Source organism: Macrobrachium nipponense, chromosome 1 (assembly GCF_015104395.2).
Source record: "Macrobrachium nipponense isolate FS-2020 chromosome 1, ASM1510439v2, whole genome shotgun sequence".
In the NCBI taxonomy this organism is placed as follows: Eukaryota; Metazoa; Arthropoda; class Malacostraca; order Decapoda; family Palaemonidae; genus Macrobrachium; species Macrobrachium nipponense.
Genome location: NC_087200.1, coordinates 118037697 through 118056438, shown reverse-complemented (window position 1 = coordinate 118056438; position 18742 = coordinate 118037697). Strand labels below are relative to the sequence as shown.

The 18742-nt window shown below is 38.0% G+C and overlaps 2 protein-coding genes across 5 annotated transcripts in view; one reads left to right on the top strand and one right to left on the bottom strand.

The window, feature by feature from the left end:
• Positions 1 to 18742, bottom strand: part of LOC135219579 (uncharacterized) — a 331388-nt gene that overhangs the window by 99203 nt on the left and 213443 nt on the right. The gene's annotated exons all lie outside the window — the stretch shown is intronic.
• The window catches only part of LOC135220048 (uncharacterized), a 68474-nt gene continuing 51473 nt past the window's right edge, over positions 1742 to 18742 (top strand). The window contains exons 1-3 of the mRNA XM_064257377.1: positions 1742 to 1876; positions 5540 to 6110; positions 15015 to 15154. Of these exons, the coding sequence (XP_064113447.1) occupies positions 1742 to 1876; positions 5540 to 6110; positions 15015 to 15154 (846 nt within the window). The remainder of the gene's footprint in view (positions 1877 to 5539; positions 6111 to 15014; positions 15155 to 18742) is intronic.

Below are 18742 nucleotides of genomic sequence, written 5' to 3'. Positions count from 1 at the left end.
CTGGAATTGTGACACACTTCTGCCAATAAAATACAAATGATGAAAATTAATGAAGTTTACAATTTACTGTAACATTAGTATATGTTACATTAAAAAATTAACACATTTTATATTACAGTATGCAAACAAAATAAATTAATAAAAGAGTTCAGATTTCCTTACCAGGACTAGGAGTGGGAGGTGGTGGTTCTGGAGACTTGTGAATGAAAGTGTCAAGCCTGGACTGCACACTTTTCTTCATCTGCTTCTCCTTCAGGGTCTCCTTGTAGAACGTCACCAAATCCATGATCCCTCTCCTGATTTTGTCAAACCTGGCAACGTTAGGGTCTTCTCCCTCGAAAGAAGCCAAGGCTCTCTCCAGATGAGTAAAACCCTCTGACAAGCCTTTCACAGTTAATGTCCTGGGTTTTGGCTTTGGCACCTCTAACTCCTCCTCAATCATCTGCTGCTCCAGCTCAAGGAGGTCCTCTGCTGACAATTCCTCTCCTCCATGGGATGCCAGCAGCTCTGTAACATCAGCAGGTTTCAAGATCTAGTTTCAGCCTCTCTCCACGGGATGCCAGCAGCTCTGTAACATCAGCAGGTTCAAGATCTAGTTTCAGCCTCTTGCTTAGCCCTACGATTTTCCTCGTCACAGTCTCGACGTCCTTTTCTGCCTGGTCAAAGCCTTCAAAAACTGTGCACAAACTGTGGACAGTTTCATTCCAGGCCCCTTTTAAAGTGGTCGTCTTGACCTCGTCCCAAGCACTTGCAATATTCCTGACTGCATCAGCAATGTTGTAGCCCTTCCAAAACTGTTTCAAAGTCAACTCCTTGTTACCTTCGATGGCCCTCAAAGCAGAGCGTATTGTCCTTCTAAGGTAGTATGCCTTAAAGTTAGCAATTACTCCCTGGTCCATCGGCTGTATCAGCGATGTGGTATTAGGTGGGAGGTACACCACCTTCACATTAGGGTGCATGTTGCTCAAATTTGAAGGGTGACCAGGGGCATTGTCTAAAACTAAAAGCACCTTAAAAGGCAGACCCTTCGAAGAAATGTACCGTTCCACTGCTGGCACGAAATGGTCATTGAACGAATCTTCGAAGACCATCAAGGTAACCCAAGCCTTCTTGTTAGACTTCCAAATCACAGGGAGTTGACTCTTGAAAATGCCCTTGAAAGCCCTGGGATTCTCGGCCAAATACACTAGCAAGGGCTTAAGTTTCAAATCACCACTTGCATTGGCCCAAACAGCAAAGTCAGTCGCTCCTTACCAGCTTTATGGCCAGGTGCTGACTTTTCCTCCTTGGAAAGGTATGTACAGTTGGGCATTCTTTTCCAAAATAAGCCAGTCTCATCTACATTAAAAACTTGGTCAGCCGTGTAACCACCATCCTTAATTATTTCAGCCAAACCACTAGGAAAACTTTCTGCTGCTTCGCTATCAGCACTAGCAGCTTCACATTATGCAAATTTGCACGAGCCTTAAAACGGTTAAACCAACCTCTACTCGCGGAAAATTCAACACCAGCACTGCCTTCTCCAAATTTTTTCACTACTGCCTCATGCAGCTCTCTAGCCTTCTCCTGGATCACACTTAAGCTCACCGGAACACATCACTGGTTCTGGTCCTCTAGCCAGATCATCAGCAACTTCTCCATTTCCACAATGCTCTGGCTACGTTGCTTCTCGTTGATCACCGTTGCCTTCATCGGTGGAGCATCCTTAAAGTGCTTGAGAATGCGTTCCTTATCCTTCACTATGGTTACCACCGTCGTCCTGCTCAGGCCCAAAGCACGACCTATCTCGTTGGTCTCTCCCTTGGCAGGAGTAAGCAAAAAGGAAGAACCAAGTGATAAAAAACAGAAAGTTGAAAGCAAAAAGGAAGTGATGAAAGTAAAAAAAAAAAATGTTAAAAATAAAAAAAAAAAAAAAATTTAATTTTTAGATTTTTGTAAGTCAAGTGTTACAGTTTTGTTAATGTGTTTTGTAAATTTTAGTTTTATAGTTTTCCTTAAATTTTTTATGTGTTTTCGTAAAGTTAAGTGTACGTACGTTATCTGCCGTTTGTCCTCCTCCTCTGCCGCCACTTTCGGAGATAGCCTCACTCGAAGGTAAGCTTCCACATTTTACGTTACAGTAATAATATTTCTTGTACACTAACCTCTTTACGCTGACTGGACGTATTTTACGTCGACATTTTTTGTCTCTCCGTGTGCCGACTGGACGTATTTTACGTCTACTTCCTTTTTTAAAATTCGCGGAAAAATACTTATAGGCCTACCAGCCTAAACTTTTGAATCACGCGCCTTGGGGGATGCTGGGAGTTCACGGATTCAAAGGTGTGTTTTGTTTACAATCATTACGCAGGCGCGCAAGCACGAATTTCTTTCTTGCCGCACTAAAAAGTATCTGTGACACATCTCGTAAATTATTTCGTCACTTTGACATAATTTTTGTACCATTGTAAATTAGCCGTTACATGAAGTATTATATATGAAAATGTGCACATTTTTATGTAGAATACAACAATAAAATACTCATGATTGTAGCTTTTATCAGTTTTGAGATATTTTCATATAGATAACGATAATTGCCAAAATTTCAACCTTCGGTCAACTTTGACTCTACCGAAATGGTTGAAAAACGCAATTGTAAGCTAAAACTCTTATATTTTAGTAATATTCAATCATTTTACCTTAATTTTGCAACTAATTGGCGGAAGTCTCTTAGCACAATATTTCGATTTATGGTGAATTTATGAAAAAACTTTTTTCCTTACGTCCGCGGCGGTAACTCTTCCGAAAAAAATCATACATGCGATTGTGGTAATGTTTGCACCATTTTAAAATTAGCCGTTATATAAAGTCTTATATGGATGGAAATGTGGCGCAATTTCATGCACAATACAACTAATAACAACCCATAGTTGTAGCTTTTATCAGTTTTTTGAGATATTTTCATATAAATAACGATAGTTGCCAAAATTTCAACCTTTGGTCAACTTTGACTCTACCGAAATGGTCAAAAAACGCAATTGTAAGCTAAAACGCTTATATTTTAGTAATATTCATGCATTTACCTTCATTTTGCAACAAATTGGAAGTCTCTAGCACAATATTTCGATTTATGGTGAATTTATGAAAAAAATAACATTTTCTGTACGTCCGTGCGGTAACTTCCGAAAAAATCATACATGCGATTGTGGTAATGTTAGCACCATTTTAAATTAATCGTTACATAAAGTTTTATATATGAAAATGTGCGCAATTTCATGTAGAATAGAACAAAAAATAATTGAAGGTTGTAGCTTATCTCATTTTTGAAATATTTGCATATAAATCACGATAAATAGAAAAAAAACCACGTTCGGTCAACTTTGACTCTACTGAAATGGTCGAAAAACGCAATTGTAAGCTAAAAATCTTACAGTCTAGTAATATCCAGTCATTTATCTTCATCTTGAAACAAATTGGAAGTCTCTAGCAAACAAAATATTTAGATTTTATGGTGTGAATTTTTAAAAAAAAATTCTTTCCTCCCTTCCGCGCGCGATTCTCCACCACAAAATCTCTGAATGCGTACGTCCCATTCTCGGAATATTTGCTCCGTTTCATATTAGGCATTTCATAGAGTTTTATATGAAAATGTGTGCAATTTCATGTAGAATAAAACGAAAAATATTTGAAGGTTATAGCTTTTCTTATTTCCGAAATAATTGCATATAAAAAAATATATATATAAAAAAATTCGACATTCGGTCAACTTTAACTTGTCAGATATGGTCGAAAACTGCAATTGTAAGCTAATACTCTTACAGTATAGTAATATTCAATCATTTGTCTTCATTTTGAAAGAAATTGGAAGTCTCTAGGACAATATTTAGATTTATGGTGAATTTTTGAAAAAAATATTTGTTTACATCCGTGCGTTACGAATTCATGCATTATTTTGTGATAATATTTTCTGTGTTGCTTTTATCGTTTTACAATGTGTTATATACCAAAATGATCACAATTTAGTGTACATTACAACGAAAAAAAAGTAACTTGTTACTTTTAATCGTTTTGCGCACAGCGCAATTTGAATACAATTATATATGAAATTTCGTTTTTGCGCTATCATATATCGCATTATTTATATATGATAATGATAATTTTTTTTCATTTCTGATGGTTGCATACTAAACTTCAGCCAATGACAAAAAAAGGAGCCAAAAATGAACTCTTAATCTTGAAAACTAAGCGCGCTGTGATTTTTTGAAAAAAATATTTTTTCCGCTTCCGCGCTCACTCTGAAACACCTCCGGCACACGGGAGACAATTTTTTTTTTTATCGCTTCGGCGTAAGAGGGCTAATATACACTTTATATACACTTTAATTACAGGTTTTGGATTTTTATTCTTAATTTAGGTATTGAATGGTCCAAATTGTTGTAGTATTTCATTGTTTATAGGTCAATTTAGCTTTATTATGGAACGGATTAGTCATTTTATCATGTAAAATGTGTTCCAAGATACGAAAAACTCATTATACGAAGGCCGCCTCGGAACGGATTAATTTTGTATCCCGAGGTACCACTGTATATATAATTTGAGGATGAGAGGCAACATGAACTTTTAGCCTCTTGCGGTGGTGGTGTAGTAGGTAGAAAGCTTCGCTGACGTTCCTGAATTTGAAAGGCTCTATGGGTTCACGCCCGGGTCCAGGCAAGTCTATTATCGAGAAAAAAATTCCCCTTCAGTTAAGCATATATGAAAATATATTAATTCCGAGGTAGAGCGAATTAGATATTAAAGGATATTGTAGCTCGATACATATATATATATATATATATATATATATATATATATATATATATATTTCTTATATATTAAAGAATGTTTGTGGTTATGTCTGTGCATTACAGAAATCTGATCTGCTTGTCCAATCTAGACAATATTTGGCATGTGGCTGACCTAACTTAGATAATAAGTTAGGTTTCTATCCTTTACCCCCTTCCCTTTCCCCCATCCTCCTACCCTTTGTAACTTATGTGATAACAGCTTGACTGGTTTGGCATGTGGCTATTATTTGACCCAATTAAGATAATAAGAATTCTTCAAATCCATATCTCCTTCCCCTTCCCTCCATCCCTCTTGCCTTTCTAATGTTTGTGGTAACCACTTTACTGATACAGACAAAATTTGGCATGTGGCCATCATTTGACCAAACTTAGATTTCAATTCTGTACCCCCTTCCCCTTTCCTCATCCCCCTTCCCTTTGTAACTTATGACCGGTCTAGACAAAATTTGCTTTTATTGATGTTTTTAACTATTTGTCATATGAAATACTTTCAATTTAATTATTGTTTAGTTTCCTATTATGTATAATTATTACAGTATCTAAAACCTTTATGACCTAGTTGTTGTGATACCAGTTTTAATAGCTATAATCTCTCTCTCTCTCTCTCTCTCTCTCTCTCTCTCTGTAAGTATGGTTAGACTTTTATATGAAATTGTAATATTTTAAGTTTCATTAACTGTAATTGCCCATTTAGTTTATTTTTACATATGCAGGTTCCAAAATTTGGAGGAAAGAAGATATCCAGATCTTTAGAGTTGCCTAAGAGATTTGAAGATGGCAAATTGACTGATATGGGAGGTGGCATTAGACATTGTAATTCTTCAGTCGGGTTTGGTGCTGGTGCATTTAGTATTAGCAGAATCCCTTTAACAAGTCATGGAAGTTATGGTCCCCCATCATACACATCTTCAAGCACTGTAACTGCTGAAGCAGGGAAACTAATGCATTCATCCTTGGGAGGCCCTAGTGAGCTTCCATCACAAAGCCACACTGCTGCTCTGTCCGTCAAAATGACTGGTTCTTCAAGTGGCTTGGCATCTTTAGCAGAAAAGATTGGTACCCATAGTATTAATGTTAGTGGGCACTCATTAGCATCTGATGCTCTTAACAGGCTCAAAAGCAATAATACAGGTGTTTCAAATGGAGAAGTGAAGAGTATTTGCCCATACTTTGAGAAAGCCAAAAGAAGTTTGCCACAGGTTGCAAGTAAGGAATCTCATGAGCACTCTGTCGACAACCAGAAGAAAAGACTGTGCCAATCTGTTCCATCAGTTTCTTGGTCAGGTAACAATTCATCCATCAGTAAAGGTTAATTTTATTACTGAATAATATTTTTATTAGTAAAGAAAATTATTAAAGCATTTGTATCAAGTTTTTATTGTTAAATATAGTCACTTAATTTAATTTAACCTTTAACCCATTCTTGGTTTTGTTAATGTGTTTAAGGCCTCCCAGTTATCTTTTAATATTTGAAAAAAAAATTTATTTACTGCATTCAATTACATATTTGCTTTCATTTTTATTTCCTAACAATCTGTTGTAATCTATTAGCATTAGGACACGGAGGAGGTTGCACATGTCCTGTAAAGAATACCTTTCTTTGGTACCAGGTGTTTTCTATTTATCAAGTTTTTTTTACTGTTGATTCCACAAACTGCAACACATTCATCAGTACATTTAGGTTATTTTATTGATGAGGAATATTAGTCAGCTTATCCTTATGTCTCTTATGCATGGCCGTCCACAAAAAATGATCTGCCCAGATTTATATCTTGAGATCCTTAGTTATACCTCCTTTTGTGGCTACCCAGGCACCATTGCCACCCACTGACTGCTTGGCTTTGCCAACATCAGTCTGTTTGTCTAGATATTTTCACTTAACTCTTCTTGAGTTGACTATATAGACTTGCTACATTCTGCTTTGCATTTTCCATCTCTGGAATTTTTCTACAGGTACCATTTGCTTTTGTCTATTCTTTATTGTATCTCAGATTGTGTCTGATATTTTAGGTTTTCTTCTTGTTAACCCATATCTCAGAACTTTTTCCCCAGCAAGACTGATATAATTTCTTGATTTTAAACAAATATCTAGAACTGCAGATCTATTTTTGCATTCAGTTGCAAAAACCTCATTGTTATCTTCAAAAAGCTGTCTAGATATTTTCACTTAACTCGTCTTGAGTTGACTATATAGACTTGCTACATTCTGCTTTGCATTTTCCATCGCTGGAATTTTTCTACAGGTACTATTTGCTTTTGTCTATTCTTTATTGTATCCCAGAATGTGTCTGATATTAAAGGTTTTCTTCTTGTTAACCCTTTTCTGAGAACTTTTTTCCCCAGCAAGACTAATATAATTTCTTGATTTTAAACAAAGCCTTATTCTTTGTCCTCTGATATATCTAGAACTGCAGATCTATTTTTTGCATTCAGTTTGCAAAAAAACCTCAATTATTATCTTCAAAAAGCTGTCCAGATATTTTCACTTGACTCTTCTTGAGGTGACTATATAGACTTACTACAGTCTGGTTTGTCATTTTCCATCTCTGGAATTTTTCTAACGGGTGAACCAATTTGATTTTGCTTTTTCCTATTCTTTATGTTTTATTTCCTTGATTTAAACAAAGCCTTATTCTTTGTCCTCTGATATTATATTTAGAACTGCAGATGTATTTTAGCATTCAGTTGCAAAAACCCCATTATTGTCTTCAAAAAGCTGTCTAGATATTTTCACTTAACTTTTCTTGAGGTGACTATATAGACTTGCTACATTCTGCTTTGCATTTTCCATCTCTGGAATTTTTCTACAGTCGCATTTTGCTTTTGTTTATTATTTATTATAATCCCAGGTTGTGTCTGGTATCTAAGGTTTTCTTCTTGTCAACCCATCTCTCAGAACTTTTTTCCCCAGCAATACTGATATAATTTCTTGATTTTAAGCAAAGCCTTATTCTTTGTCCTCTGATATTATATCTAGAACTGCAGATCTATTTTGGCATTCAGTTTCAAAAACCTTTTTATTATCTTCAAAAAGCTGTCTGGTAGCAAGCCTAGATACTCTACCAAGATTTTTTCAGATGCCCTTAATTTCAGCTGTTCTGTTGCAATTAACAATTTGGAGATCACTGACAACATTCTAACATTCCTCAAGATTTTCCCTCCTCTTCAATTAATATTCAAGTATTTATGGATGATCTTTTGTTGGTAAAGAGTTATTCCAATTACTAGTCTCCCTTGGGGTCTTCTGCTCCATTGTTTTGCTATTAAACTCTTATCATGAACAGCAAATCATGTATCCTTGTGGCATTTCATTAATAACATTTGGCGGTTATGCTCATGAGTGATGCTTTCATCTTCAATGTTCATTCATTGGTGTGTTACTCTATAGTGTTCTTATTGTACTGCTTTGATTGAAACATTTGTGGCAATGATGTATCCTGCTCACTGCTCTCTTTAAGTCAGTGCTTTTTCTGCATTTGGCATTATGATCATACCCTCTATATCCCCACCACTTTTTACAGGGAAATGTTGTTTTACCATTGCAGTTTGCCATGTTCACAGCTTTTATAATGAAAAAGCCCAGAAATGGAAGAGGTGGTTTGGATTGGAGTAAAGGCAACAATTTCAACAAAATAGCATAAGATTTGTGTACCTTGCTTCACATACAGAGAGAGATGGGACTCAAATCAAATCTTGGAGAAACATACTGTGTTTGATGGCATATGAGATATACTTTTTGAAAACGTTAGCTCAGAGAATCACCCCCAAGCCTTATATACAAAGATAAGACCTCCTGAGTAGGCTAATGTTATCATTCGTCAGGCTAAGTAGCACCATCTGTGGTAAAACTAGCCTACAGCGGTGAGCTATTGGATAACATTAGCCTACTCAGGAGGTCTTATCTTTGTATATAAAATCTATGTAGTACTTGGGTAGGGATCTTACAAACAAGTACAGCCTCCTGAGCCAGGGCAGTGTTATTTAAGATGCATGAGTTAGACAAGAATGAATATATGCTATAAGAAGACAAGAATGAATATATGCTATAAGAGGAAAAAGAGGGACCTAAGTGAAAAATGATGAATGGGTTTACCTAGATTGGAGGAATTTTTATCATTCATTCATGATGTTCAGTCTCTAAACAAGTGCAGAATGTGACATGGTTGTAGGAATAGTCTTAATAGACTAGTAGACTTCCTGGTTGTAAGTACAGTGGTACCTCGACATACAAAATTAATCTGTTCCGAGGCGGCCTTCTTATCATGAGCTTTTCGTATCTTGAACCGCATTTTACATGTAAAATGCCTAATCCGTTCCAAGCCCTACAAAAACACCCCAGTAAATTATATTTCCAGGCTTACAACACATGTTCTACGGTTATGACGCTGATCCGACGGAAGAAATATGACTCCAAAAAGGCAAAATACTGTACATACTTGATTAATATTCAACTGCATGTAATGTTCAACTCCATTTTTACTGCATATATTAGGACTAGCGTATGTCCCTTAGCAATAAGCCTAGCCTATGTTATCAGTTGCTACTGTAGCCTAGTCTATGATTCTGACATCTAAACCTAAGAGGCTAAAAGCTTTGAATATGCCAATAAAATGCATAAATAATCAGTATGTACTCATTTCAAATAATTATTAATTAATAATTAACTATAATACACAAAAAAAAAAAAAACTTCCCACCTTTTGTTTACATTCAGCACTTACGAGTACCAAAAGATCGCCAAGCAATCACTTTTCCTAGCACACAGTAACCCATAAATTTTCATTATCTCTCTTCAACTAATGAAACTACCAAGCAGTATAATAACCATTCATTTCTATTCTTTATTCTATCTTTGCCTAATGGAGATACCAAGTTACTGACAGCTATAATGAAACACATGCTTAAAAATCACAGTAGATGCGAAGTGACTTTCATCAAATAAGCGAATCCCACAGGAAAATGATAGAGCAGGACAATCCAAGTCGATTTCGTCTTTACTCAGACATTGTCAAGGAGCTAATGAAGTACAATTGGAGAGAAAGGTCTCGGGTACAAAACAAGATCAAGAATACCAGATGGTTAATTGTCAAAAGGGTAAAAATTAAAAGAGATAATCCAGGGTTATCGGATATCACACGGTCACAAGCCTAAACAGATTTGACCCTAACCGAAATTACAAAGTTTCTTTACAGTCCAAAACATGTAAAAACTGAATATATTAATTTTGTTGCTTATATTTATCATTATGAAAGCATCAAGTTTAAATAAACCAAGACTTAAATTTAGAACATTCCTATTATTTGACTTGATAAAACAAGATTCAATGATATTTCTTTTAAGGGGGCTGGCCGGAACCCCTATATGGGAGTATAGGGCGAAAAATGCAGTCAAGAAAAAATTCATGGAGCTTCATATGGTAATTGAGAATATGTACAAAATATTTCATCAAAATTCCTTACTTTTGTAGTTACAGGGTAATTAGTAAACAACTCAATAAGCCTAAAACATTCATCCGTACAAGAAAATGCAAGATTTCTTCTGTTATCGTAAATTTTGATAATTATTGTCAAAGAATTGTGAGAAATGGCATCTGTAGAGATTCCGTGGGTCTCAGAGGGGAGTATCAAGTTCAACCATGATCAGTGCTAGCACAGACTTCAGTAGTCTACATGTTCGAGCTTCACCTCTGACATTCGCTTGCTTTTACATATGGTTATCTATGTTTCGGCAAGAATTTCATCATGCCAATGAGGTAAAGACAAGGAAAACATCTCGCTAACATAAAGACGAAGAAAATTTGCTCTAAAATGATTACAGAATATCAATATATGCAATATTAGTGTAGTTAGTAAAGAGAGATTGAGGGAGGGTTGCGTAGTAAGTAAATGCCCCCGTCTTGCCTGAAGCACACGTCACACTGTCCCCCAGGCTACGATCTTTGAGCAAAGGGATCTTAATTTATGATAAATAACATAGTTTTGGTTTACTAATACCCAAAAAGCAACATGAAATTCATAATAATCATGATTTATTAACATTGTCTTTGTAAAAAGAGAGTACAACTTCGAATTTCACCTCTTGACATTCTCTTGCATTTACGTTTGTTATTTTGTTTCGGCAAGAATTTCATCATGCCAAAACGGAAAATACTAGGAAACATCTAGGTAACATACAGAAGAAAAAAAAGTGGGGGGTCCTCGAGTTACGAACGTAGATCCGTTCTTACGATGCATCGTAACACGATTTTCAGCGTAAGTCGGAACATTGAAAAATAACCACATGATTAATGTAAATACCTATCAATAACAACGAGTGAGAACAATTCCTTACCTTTATTAGTTTGATTGGCTTGCACACTGGAGAGGAAGCTGCGGTGCTGGAGAGACTTGGGGGAGGTTTAGTGAAGAGAAAAAGAACCTCCAGAAGTTGCTGGAGATGCTGAGGCAGATGATTCTTGAGGTGAGGCAGAACATACTAGTACTGGAGAACATGGTCTTCCCAACCAAAGCACCAATAACCTTTCCATTTCAATTATTAGACCCACTACGCTGCTTAGTTATCACTGTCGCTTTCATAGGAGCAGATCCTTTCACATGTTCAACGATGCGCTCTTTATCTTTGATAATGGTAGCAACGGTCGAACGGCTAAGGCCAAGCGAGCGGCCAATGTTTGTTGGCGTTTCTCCCTTCTCAGATCGCTTTATAATGTCCACTTTAATTTCCATGGTGATGCCTTTCTTTTCTTCGATGCACTACCATCAGAAGAGTCCCGCCTTGCGCTTGGGAGCCATAACAAAGAGCAAAAGTTACAAAAACGATACAACACGAGGGAGAGAGAGGCAGTGTAAACAACCAAAATGGCGTATGGGCGAGGACTGAGCGTAGCGAAGCGACGCCGTCCTCTCCCCCACAAAAGCGTATTCTTCCGCCGTGCGCCTGGAACTAGTTCGCGTTTGTTTACGTTGCTTACGACGCTAAACCGCGTAAGACGGAACGACGCAAAATATTATTTTTTATATTTTTATGGGGGCGCGTTCGTAACCACGAAACATCGTAAGTCGAGACCAGCGTAACCCGAGGACTTACTGTAAGCCTAAAACATTCATCCGTACAAGAAAATGCAAGATTTCTTCTGTTATCGTAAATTTTGATAATTATTGTCAAAGAATTGTGAGAAATGGCATCTGTAGAGATTCCGTGGGTCTCAGAGGGGAGTATCAAGTTCAACCATGATCAGTGCTAGCACAGACTTCAAGTAGTCTACACGTTCGAGTTCACCTCTGACATTCGCTTGCTTTTACATATGGTTATCTATGTTTCGGCAAGAATTTCATCATGCCAATGAGGTAAAGACAAGGAAAAAACATCTCGCTAACATAAAGACGAAGAAAATTTGCTCTAAAACTGATTACATAATATCAATATGCACTATTAGTGGTAGTTAGTAAAGAGAGATTGAGGGAGTTTGCGTATAAGTAAGTGCCCCGTCTTGCCTGACGCAATGCCCCCAAGCTACGATATATGAGCAAAGGGATGATAATTTATGATTCAATTATGATAAATAAAATAGTTTTGGTTTATTAATACACAAAAAAGAAATATACATTCATAATAATCATTATTTATTAACATTGTCATTATAAAAATACGAAGGAAAACTTTGAACGCCCGTATCTCAAAACTATAGTTATTGACCTTCAAAATCTATCTTCTCACTTAGTTTTAAAGCTATAACATTGGAATTTGGTATATAACTCAGAAAGACATTATAGAACAATCAAATGAAGCTCTTTTTTTTTAATTTTTGTTTCGTCTTTTTTTTTAAATTTTGTTTTCCTAATTTATAGGGTTTATTTTTTACCATAATGAAAAATTCATATCTAGCAAAAAAAATGACTTTTAGAAAAAAAACTCCTCATTTGATTGGAGGTCTACATCAGGTCTATATATGGTAGTAATCCCAGGTTTTAATATTAAATATCAAGGGAGGAGACGCCCTGGCATCACAAAACCGAAGGTCAAGAGGCAAAAATCATATGCGGTTTGGAGATGTCCCAAGTCACCTTATGAAGTGGTATGAATATCAAAGTCCTGTCCTTAAAGAATGGCATTAGCCAGCCAGCCCCCTTAACTGTGTCATTACATAGGATTAAGGCTCTTGCTTGACTCCAGTTAATAGGATGGTCTAAATCTCTCTCATATGTACGAATAATGCATTCGATATTTTCCCAGTTCTCACAGAATATTGATGCTGTTTGAGACGTTGTGAAAGAGATTTACCGGCCTGTCCATAATAGACTTTATCACACTTTTTGCAAGGAATTTCATATATGCAGCCTGGAAGATCTTTAGAGAATTTTTGATTACTAAACTCTTGACATTAATATTACTGATAACAACATTTATGTTAAAAAGCTTTAAAATTCTAGGAATATCTAAAAACCTTTCATCATAGGGTAATTTTAGAATGTTATGCTTACTAAAGTCAAGTTTGTCATTAGTTGAATAAAATGTTTTTCTAGCTCTTTTCCATGCCACATCTATAAAAGTCCTTGGGTATTTAAGTTTCATTGCAATATCATAAATAGTTTTAATTTCAGCGTCAATAAACTGCGGGCTACAGACACATAAAGCCCTTAGGAACATCCCAGAAAAAAACAGAGAATTTAACATTTTGATGGGGATTGGAGTAGTAATGAACAAAAGAGGCAATGTTAGTTGATTTTTGAAAGACTGAAAAGGTGAAATTTCTATCATTTCTATGGACAGTTACATCAAGAAAATTCAAATTACAATTTCTTTCTTCCTCTACAGTAAATTTTATAGAAGAGACTAAATTATTGAGGTTATTTAGGAAATCCTGGAGATTTTCGCGAACTGGCCAAATACAGAAGATATCATCCCACATATCTATACCAAATAACTTTTTGGGGCAAAATTCTTGGTAAGAGTTTTGTCTAAAAAAATTCCATGTAAATATTGCTAAGGACAGGAGATAAGGGATTACCCATAGCCAAGCCAAACTTTTGTACAAAAAGCGCTTGGATTTCTGACTATCATTTTCCTGTGGGATTCGCTTATTAATGACACATATGTGTAATATTAAAACAGAAGAAGAATTCTAGAAAATACGTATTTGTTGGCTTCGATAATAGCAGTCTGATTTATTTTATATTTTATGATATCTAATTCACAATTTCTTTTTATTAAATGTATTGCATGTACTACTCATTTCAAATAATTATTAAGTAACCATTAACTATAATAAACAATCAAAAAAAAAAAAGAAGCTTCCAAACTTCTGTTTACGTGCAGCACTTATGAGTACCGAACGATCGCCAAGCAACCACTGTCACCTAGTACACAGTACGTACAATAATCAAATTTTCATTATTTATCTTCAACTACTGAAACTACCAAACAGTATAATAACCATTCATTTCTATTCTTTATTCTATCTTTACCTAATTTTTCTTTATTAAATGTATTGCAGCAGTGATTAGCATCAGGAACCAATGGGAGGGCGGGAGGATAGTGGCGAGTTTACTCAGTTGGTGGCGCGCGAGTTTTAAAATTGTTCTCGGTGGTCTGGGGGAATCTCGGGACTTTACAGAAAAAGCCTTTCGTAACTTGAACTATTTTCGTATGTAGAGCCAAAAAAATCTTCGTATTTGCTTTCATATCTCGAGTTTTTCGTAAGTTGAGCCTTTCGTATGTCGAGGTACCACTGTATTGGATATCTGGTTTAACTACATAAAGTTAACTATTGTTGGATGTGATTTTGTTGCAACAACAGATTTTGAGTGGGAGGGAAAGGAAGAGAGAGGGGGGGGATGGTGATCAGGCAGTATCATTGATGGTCCATTTTCCATACAAGCGCCAGTCACAGTGAAGGAATTCTATTTAAGTTACAAGTCCAACTGCCAGTCAACTTTGTTCCTCTCAGCATCTTAAGACCTGACAGCTGTTAATTTACCCTGTCCCAATTACAGCTTCATAAACATGTACATACTAGCTCCCAGTTTGGAGGCTAATGCTCGTGTTAATGTTTTCTCTTTTACAAGCTATAAGAGGTAAATTGTTATGATGTTCAGAAATTTCTTCAGTGTTTGAATTTGTAGTATATTATATCAAAGGCAGTAAACAGGGCAGTCATAGACAATTTATCTTTCTTTCTTAATGGTTCAGAGAATGCAGAGTTGCAGAGATCATCACCTTCAGTGAAAAGCAGTCTGTCTTTTCAAAATAAAGAATCATGGAAAGTGTATATGTCATCTCTCTTGCAAAGTCCAGAGATTGTGTATACTAAACCCCCTGCATCATTAAAAGTAAGTTTTATATAATTGTGTTTATGAATATTATATACGTATATATAATACAGTCAGTCCCCCGGTTACTACGAGGGTTCCGTTCTTGAGACACGCCGTGAGACAAAAATCGTTGTAAGCCGGAACATCATCAAAAATTTAAAGAAAACCTTACTTTTAATGCTTTGGGTGCATTGAAAACTATGTCAACTGCATTCTTGTTGCATTTTTCATAAAAAAACCCTTCAATTAATTATTATTTTGCATTTTTGGTGTCATATTTCTTCTGCCAGATCAGCATTGTAGGCGTCGTAACCCTGGAATGTGTCATAAACCTGGAAAATAATTTCTGATAAATGTATATTGAAAAACATGCATTGTAAACCTGGAAATAATTTCTGATAAATATAATTGAAAAGTGTTGTAACCTTGGAACGTTGTAAGCTGAACCCGCCGTAACCCCGGGGACTGCCTGTATATATATATATATATATATATATATATATATATATATATATATATATATATATATATATATATATATATATATATATATAATATATATATATATATATTGTGTGTGCATGTATATATATACTTTACTCACCCCCCCGTTCACTAAAACTACACAAACTGGAAACTCTAACCTGTAGTCAGTAGTGCCCTCTGTCTGCAATCATGTCATTAGGCTATTAAGATCTCGTAAGTACAAAAATATACTATTTATTACCCAAAGCAGTTGGTTATAAAATAGGACAAAATGATTAATAAGTCATAAAGGCATAAAAGCTAAATCTGCCCATAAAGAAACCAGTAAGTTAACATTATACCCTCCTGACTAAGAATTATCTCCCATACCCAAATTGTCAATAAGTACATTGTATTAGTCAGGTTAGAGATTCCCATCTCTAAATTAGCCATGGAATAGGACCCATCAGTAATAAAGATAATAAGGCATAAAAGACATTTTTGTACATGAACTTCCCTGCCAGATATATACTTAGCTTAGGTCTCTGACGTCACGACAGAAAATTCAAAACTCGCGGCACACGCTACAGGTAGGTCAGGTGATCTACCTTACCCGCCGCTGGGTGGCGGATGTAAGAACCAGTCCCCCTTTCTTGTCAGATTATTTTCTGTCGCCGGCTGGACAACACCTGTTGTTCAGTCCTTACGATAGTTAACTTCTTTCTCGTTGCCGACGATTTGGATTTTGGTGAAGTACCCTTTGTTTGTTGGCTTGGCATACGCTTTTTGGATTGTTATTTGGATTTTTCTTTTGGATTTCTCTTAGAATTAATAATCATGGATGATTCTGAAGTTAAGAAACCTAGTTTATTTAGGGTTTGTTCAGTGAAGGAATGTAAAGTAAGGCTTCCTAAAGCTGCATTAGATCCTCACTGTATGTCGTCTTGTAGAGGGAATGAATGCTCTTTTATTAACCCTTGCAAAGAGTGTGAGAATTTGGATGAGGATGGTTGGAAGGCTCTTCTTATGTGAGAAAGTTGGAGAAGGATAGGGCACGCAAGGCTTCTTCAAGGAGCTCTAGTAGATCGAGGGTGAGTGAAGTTGACGCTGAGAATCCTGTAGTAGAAGTAGTTCCTTCTCCGGTTTCAGCCCCTGCGCCCAGCTTTGAACCCGAAGATTCGTTTTCGGAAGTTGCTTCCGGGAGAGCCTCGATCAGGAGTAAGGAGAGCCTCGCTCGCTCTCGACAAGGTAAGAGTGATGATAGTGCAAGTGATCAGTGCAGTGCCCCTAGTGCAGTGGAGGGTGCGTCTGACCGGCTCACTAACGCTTCCAGGCCTAGACCTCTTCCAGACTCCCAGACCCAGTGGAGGAGGAAAGTTGAAAGCCGCAGGAAGGTTAGGGAGAAACCCCCACCGTCAGGCGTCCCCTCGGCAGATCCTGTTGCTCGTTCCCAGGCTGCCTTGGATCGAGCCAAGAAGGAGTTTTTGCGCCAGTGCTTCTCGTCTCTTCTCGCCTTCTCAGCGTAGATGGAGCGCCTCGGAGTCGTCTCGCCCTCTCAAGAGGCCCTGTAAAGCTCCTTGCGCCCTTCCTTCCAGCCCCGAATCCTTCGCGGAAGAACCAGAAGTGGAACGCAAGAGAGCCAAGATTTCGTCTGTTTACGCTTCTCCTGTTCGGTCTCGGACTTCGTCTCCTGTAGAGGAGTTTAAGAGGTCTCCTGCGCGTATCCTGGCGGGTCTGCAGGCGCAGATTGCGGCTTTAGCGGAGTCTATTGCCGGGACTTCTCATCGTCGGAAGGACGCCTCTCTTCCGGTGAAGAAGTCTAAGAACGTTCCTTCTGCTAGATCTCCTCCGGCTAGAGAAGTTTTTGAGCCTCGTAGCAGGAAGTCAGAAGTGCAGGCTGAAGTTCGGGATCAATCTCCGAGTAGGCTCTCCTCTCTCCCCAGCAAGAGTTGTGAGCATGTCAGGCGTAAGGAGCCGGACAGGCTCTCTCCTCAGGATTTCCGCTCCTCTTCAGTTAGGCGTCAAGAGCTTGACAGACGTCAAGAGCCTCGTTTTTTGTCAGGAGTGAAGGAAGAGTTCTTCGCCCGGTGGCCACTCTCCTTTTGACGGACGCTCGACTAGGCGCAAGGAGCCTAGTAGGCGCCAAGAGCCTTGTAGGCGCCAATGGAAGCATTCTTCTCCGTTGGATCACTCCCGATTGGATAGGCGCTCAGAGCCTTGTAAGCGCCGCGCTTCTGACAGGGAATCCTCTGTGGATGTTTTCTCTCCCCGTGGCAGGCGTCAAGAACCTGGTAGGGGTTTTGAGCCTGATAGGCACCAAGAGCCTGGCAGGCGTATTGAGGATGGCAGGCGCCTAGAGCCTAGCAGGCGCAGAGAGCCTGATAGGCGCTCTCCCTTATCCAGACGCTCTTCTGTGGATATAGACTTTGTTTCCGACAGGCGAGCTTCCACTAGTAGGCGCTCTCCTAGTAGGCGCTCCCCAAGTAGGCGCTCTCCTAGTAGGCGCTCCCCAAGTAGGCGCTCTCCTAGGAGGCGCTCTCCAAGTAGGCGCTCTCCTGGTAGGCGCTCTCCAAGTAGGCGCTCTCCTGGTAGGAGTTCTCCTAGTAGGCGCTCTCCATGTAAGCGCTCTCCCAGTGGATTTTCTCCCAGTAGGCGCTCGCCTAGTAGGCGCTCTCCAAGGATTAGCTCTCCTCCGGGCAGTAGAACTTCTAAACGTCATTCTTCGGAAGAATTTCTTGGGGATTCTGAGGAAGATTTGCCCAAGGATGCTTCGGTTTCTTCATATAAGAGACTGACCGACCTCCTCTTGCAAGATTTTGGGGAGTCTCTTTCGGCCGTTGCTCCTCCGTCTCCTCCGTCCTTATTTTCTACAACCAATACTGCTAAGAAGTCTTCAGTAGTTAAGATGAAGCCGACAGTGTTGATGAAGAAGGCTCTTAAGAACTTTGACGACTGGTTGGTATCAAAAGAAGAGAAAGGCAAGACCGTTTTTTCTTTTCCCCCGTCCAAACTGACGGGTAAGATGGGGTTTTGGTACGAGTCAGGAGAGCCCTTGGGTCTGACTCTTCCCTCTTCAGCAGACTCGGACTTCTCTTTGTTGGTTGATTCCGCACGTCGCTCGCGCTTAATTATGCGAAGACG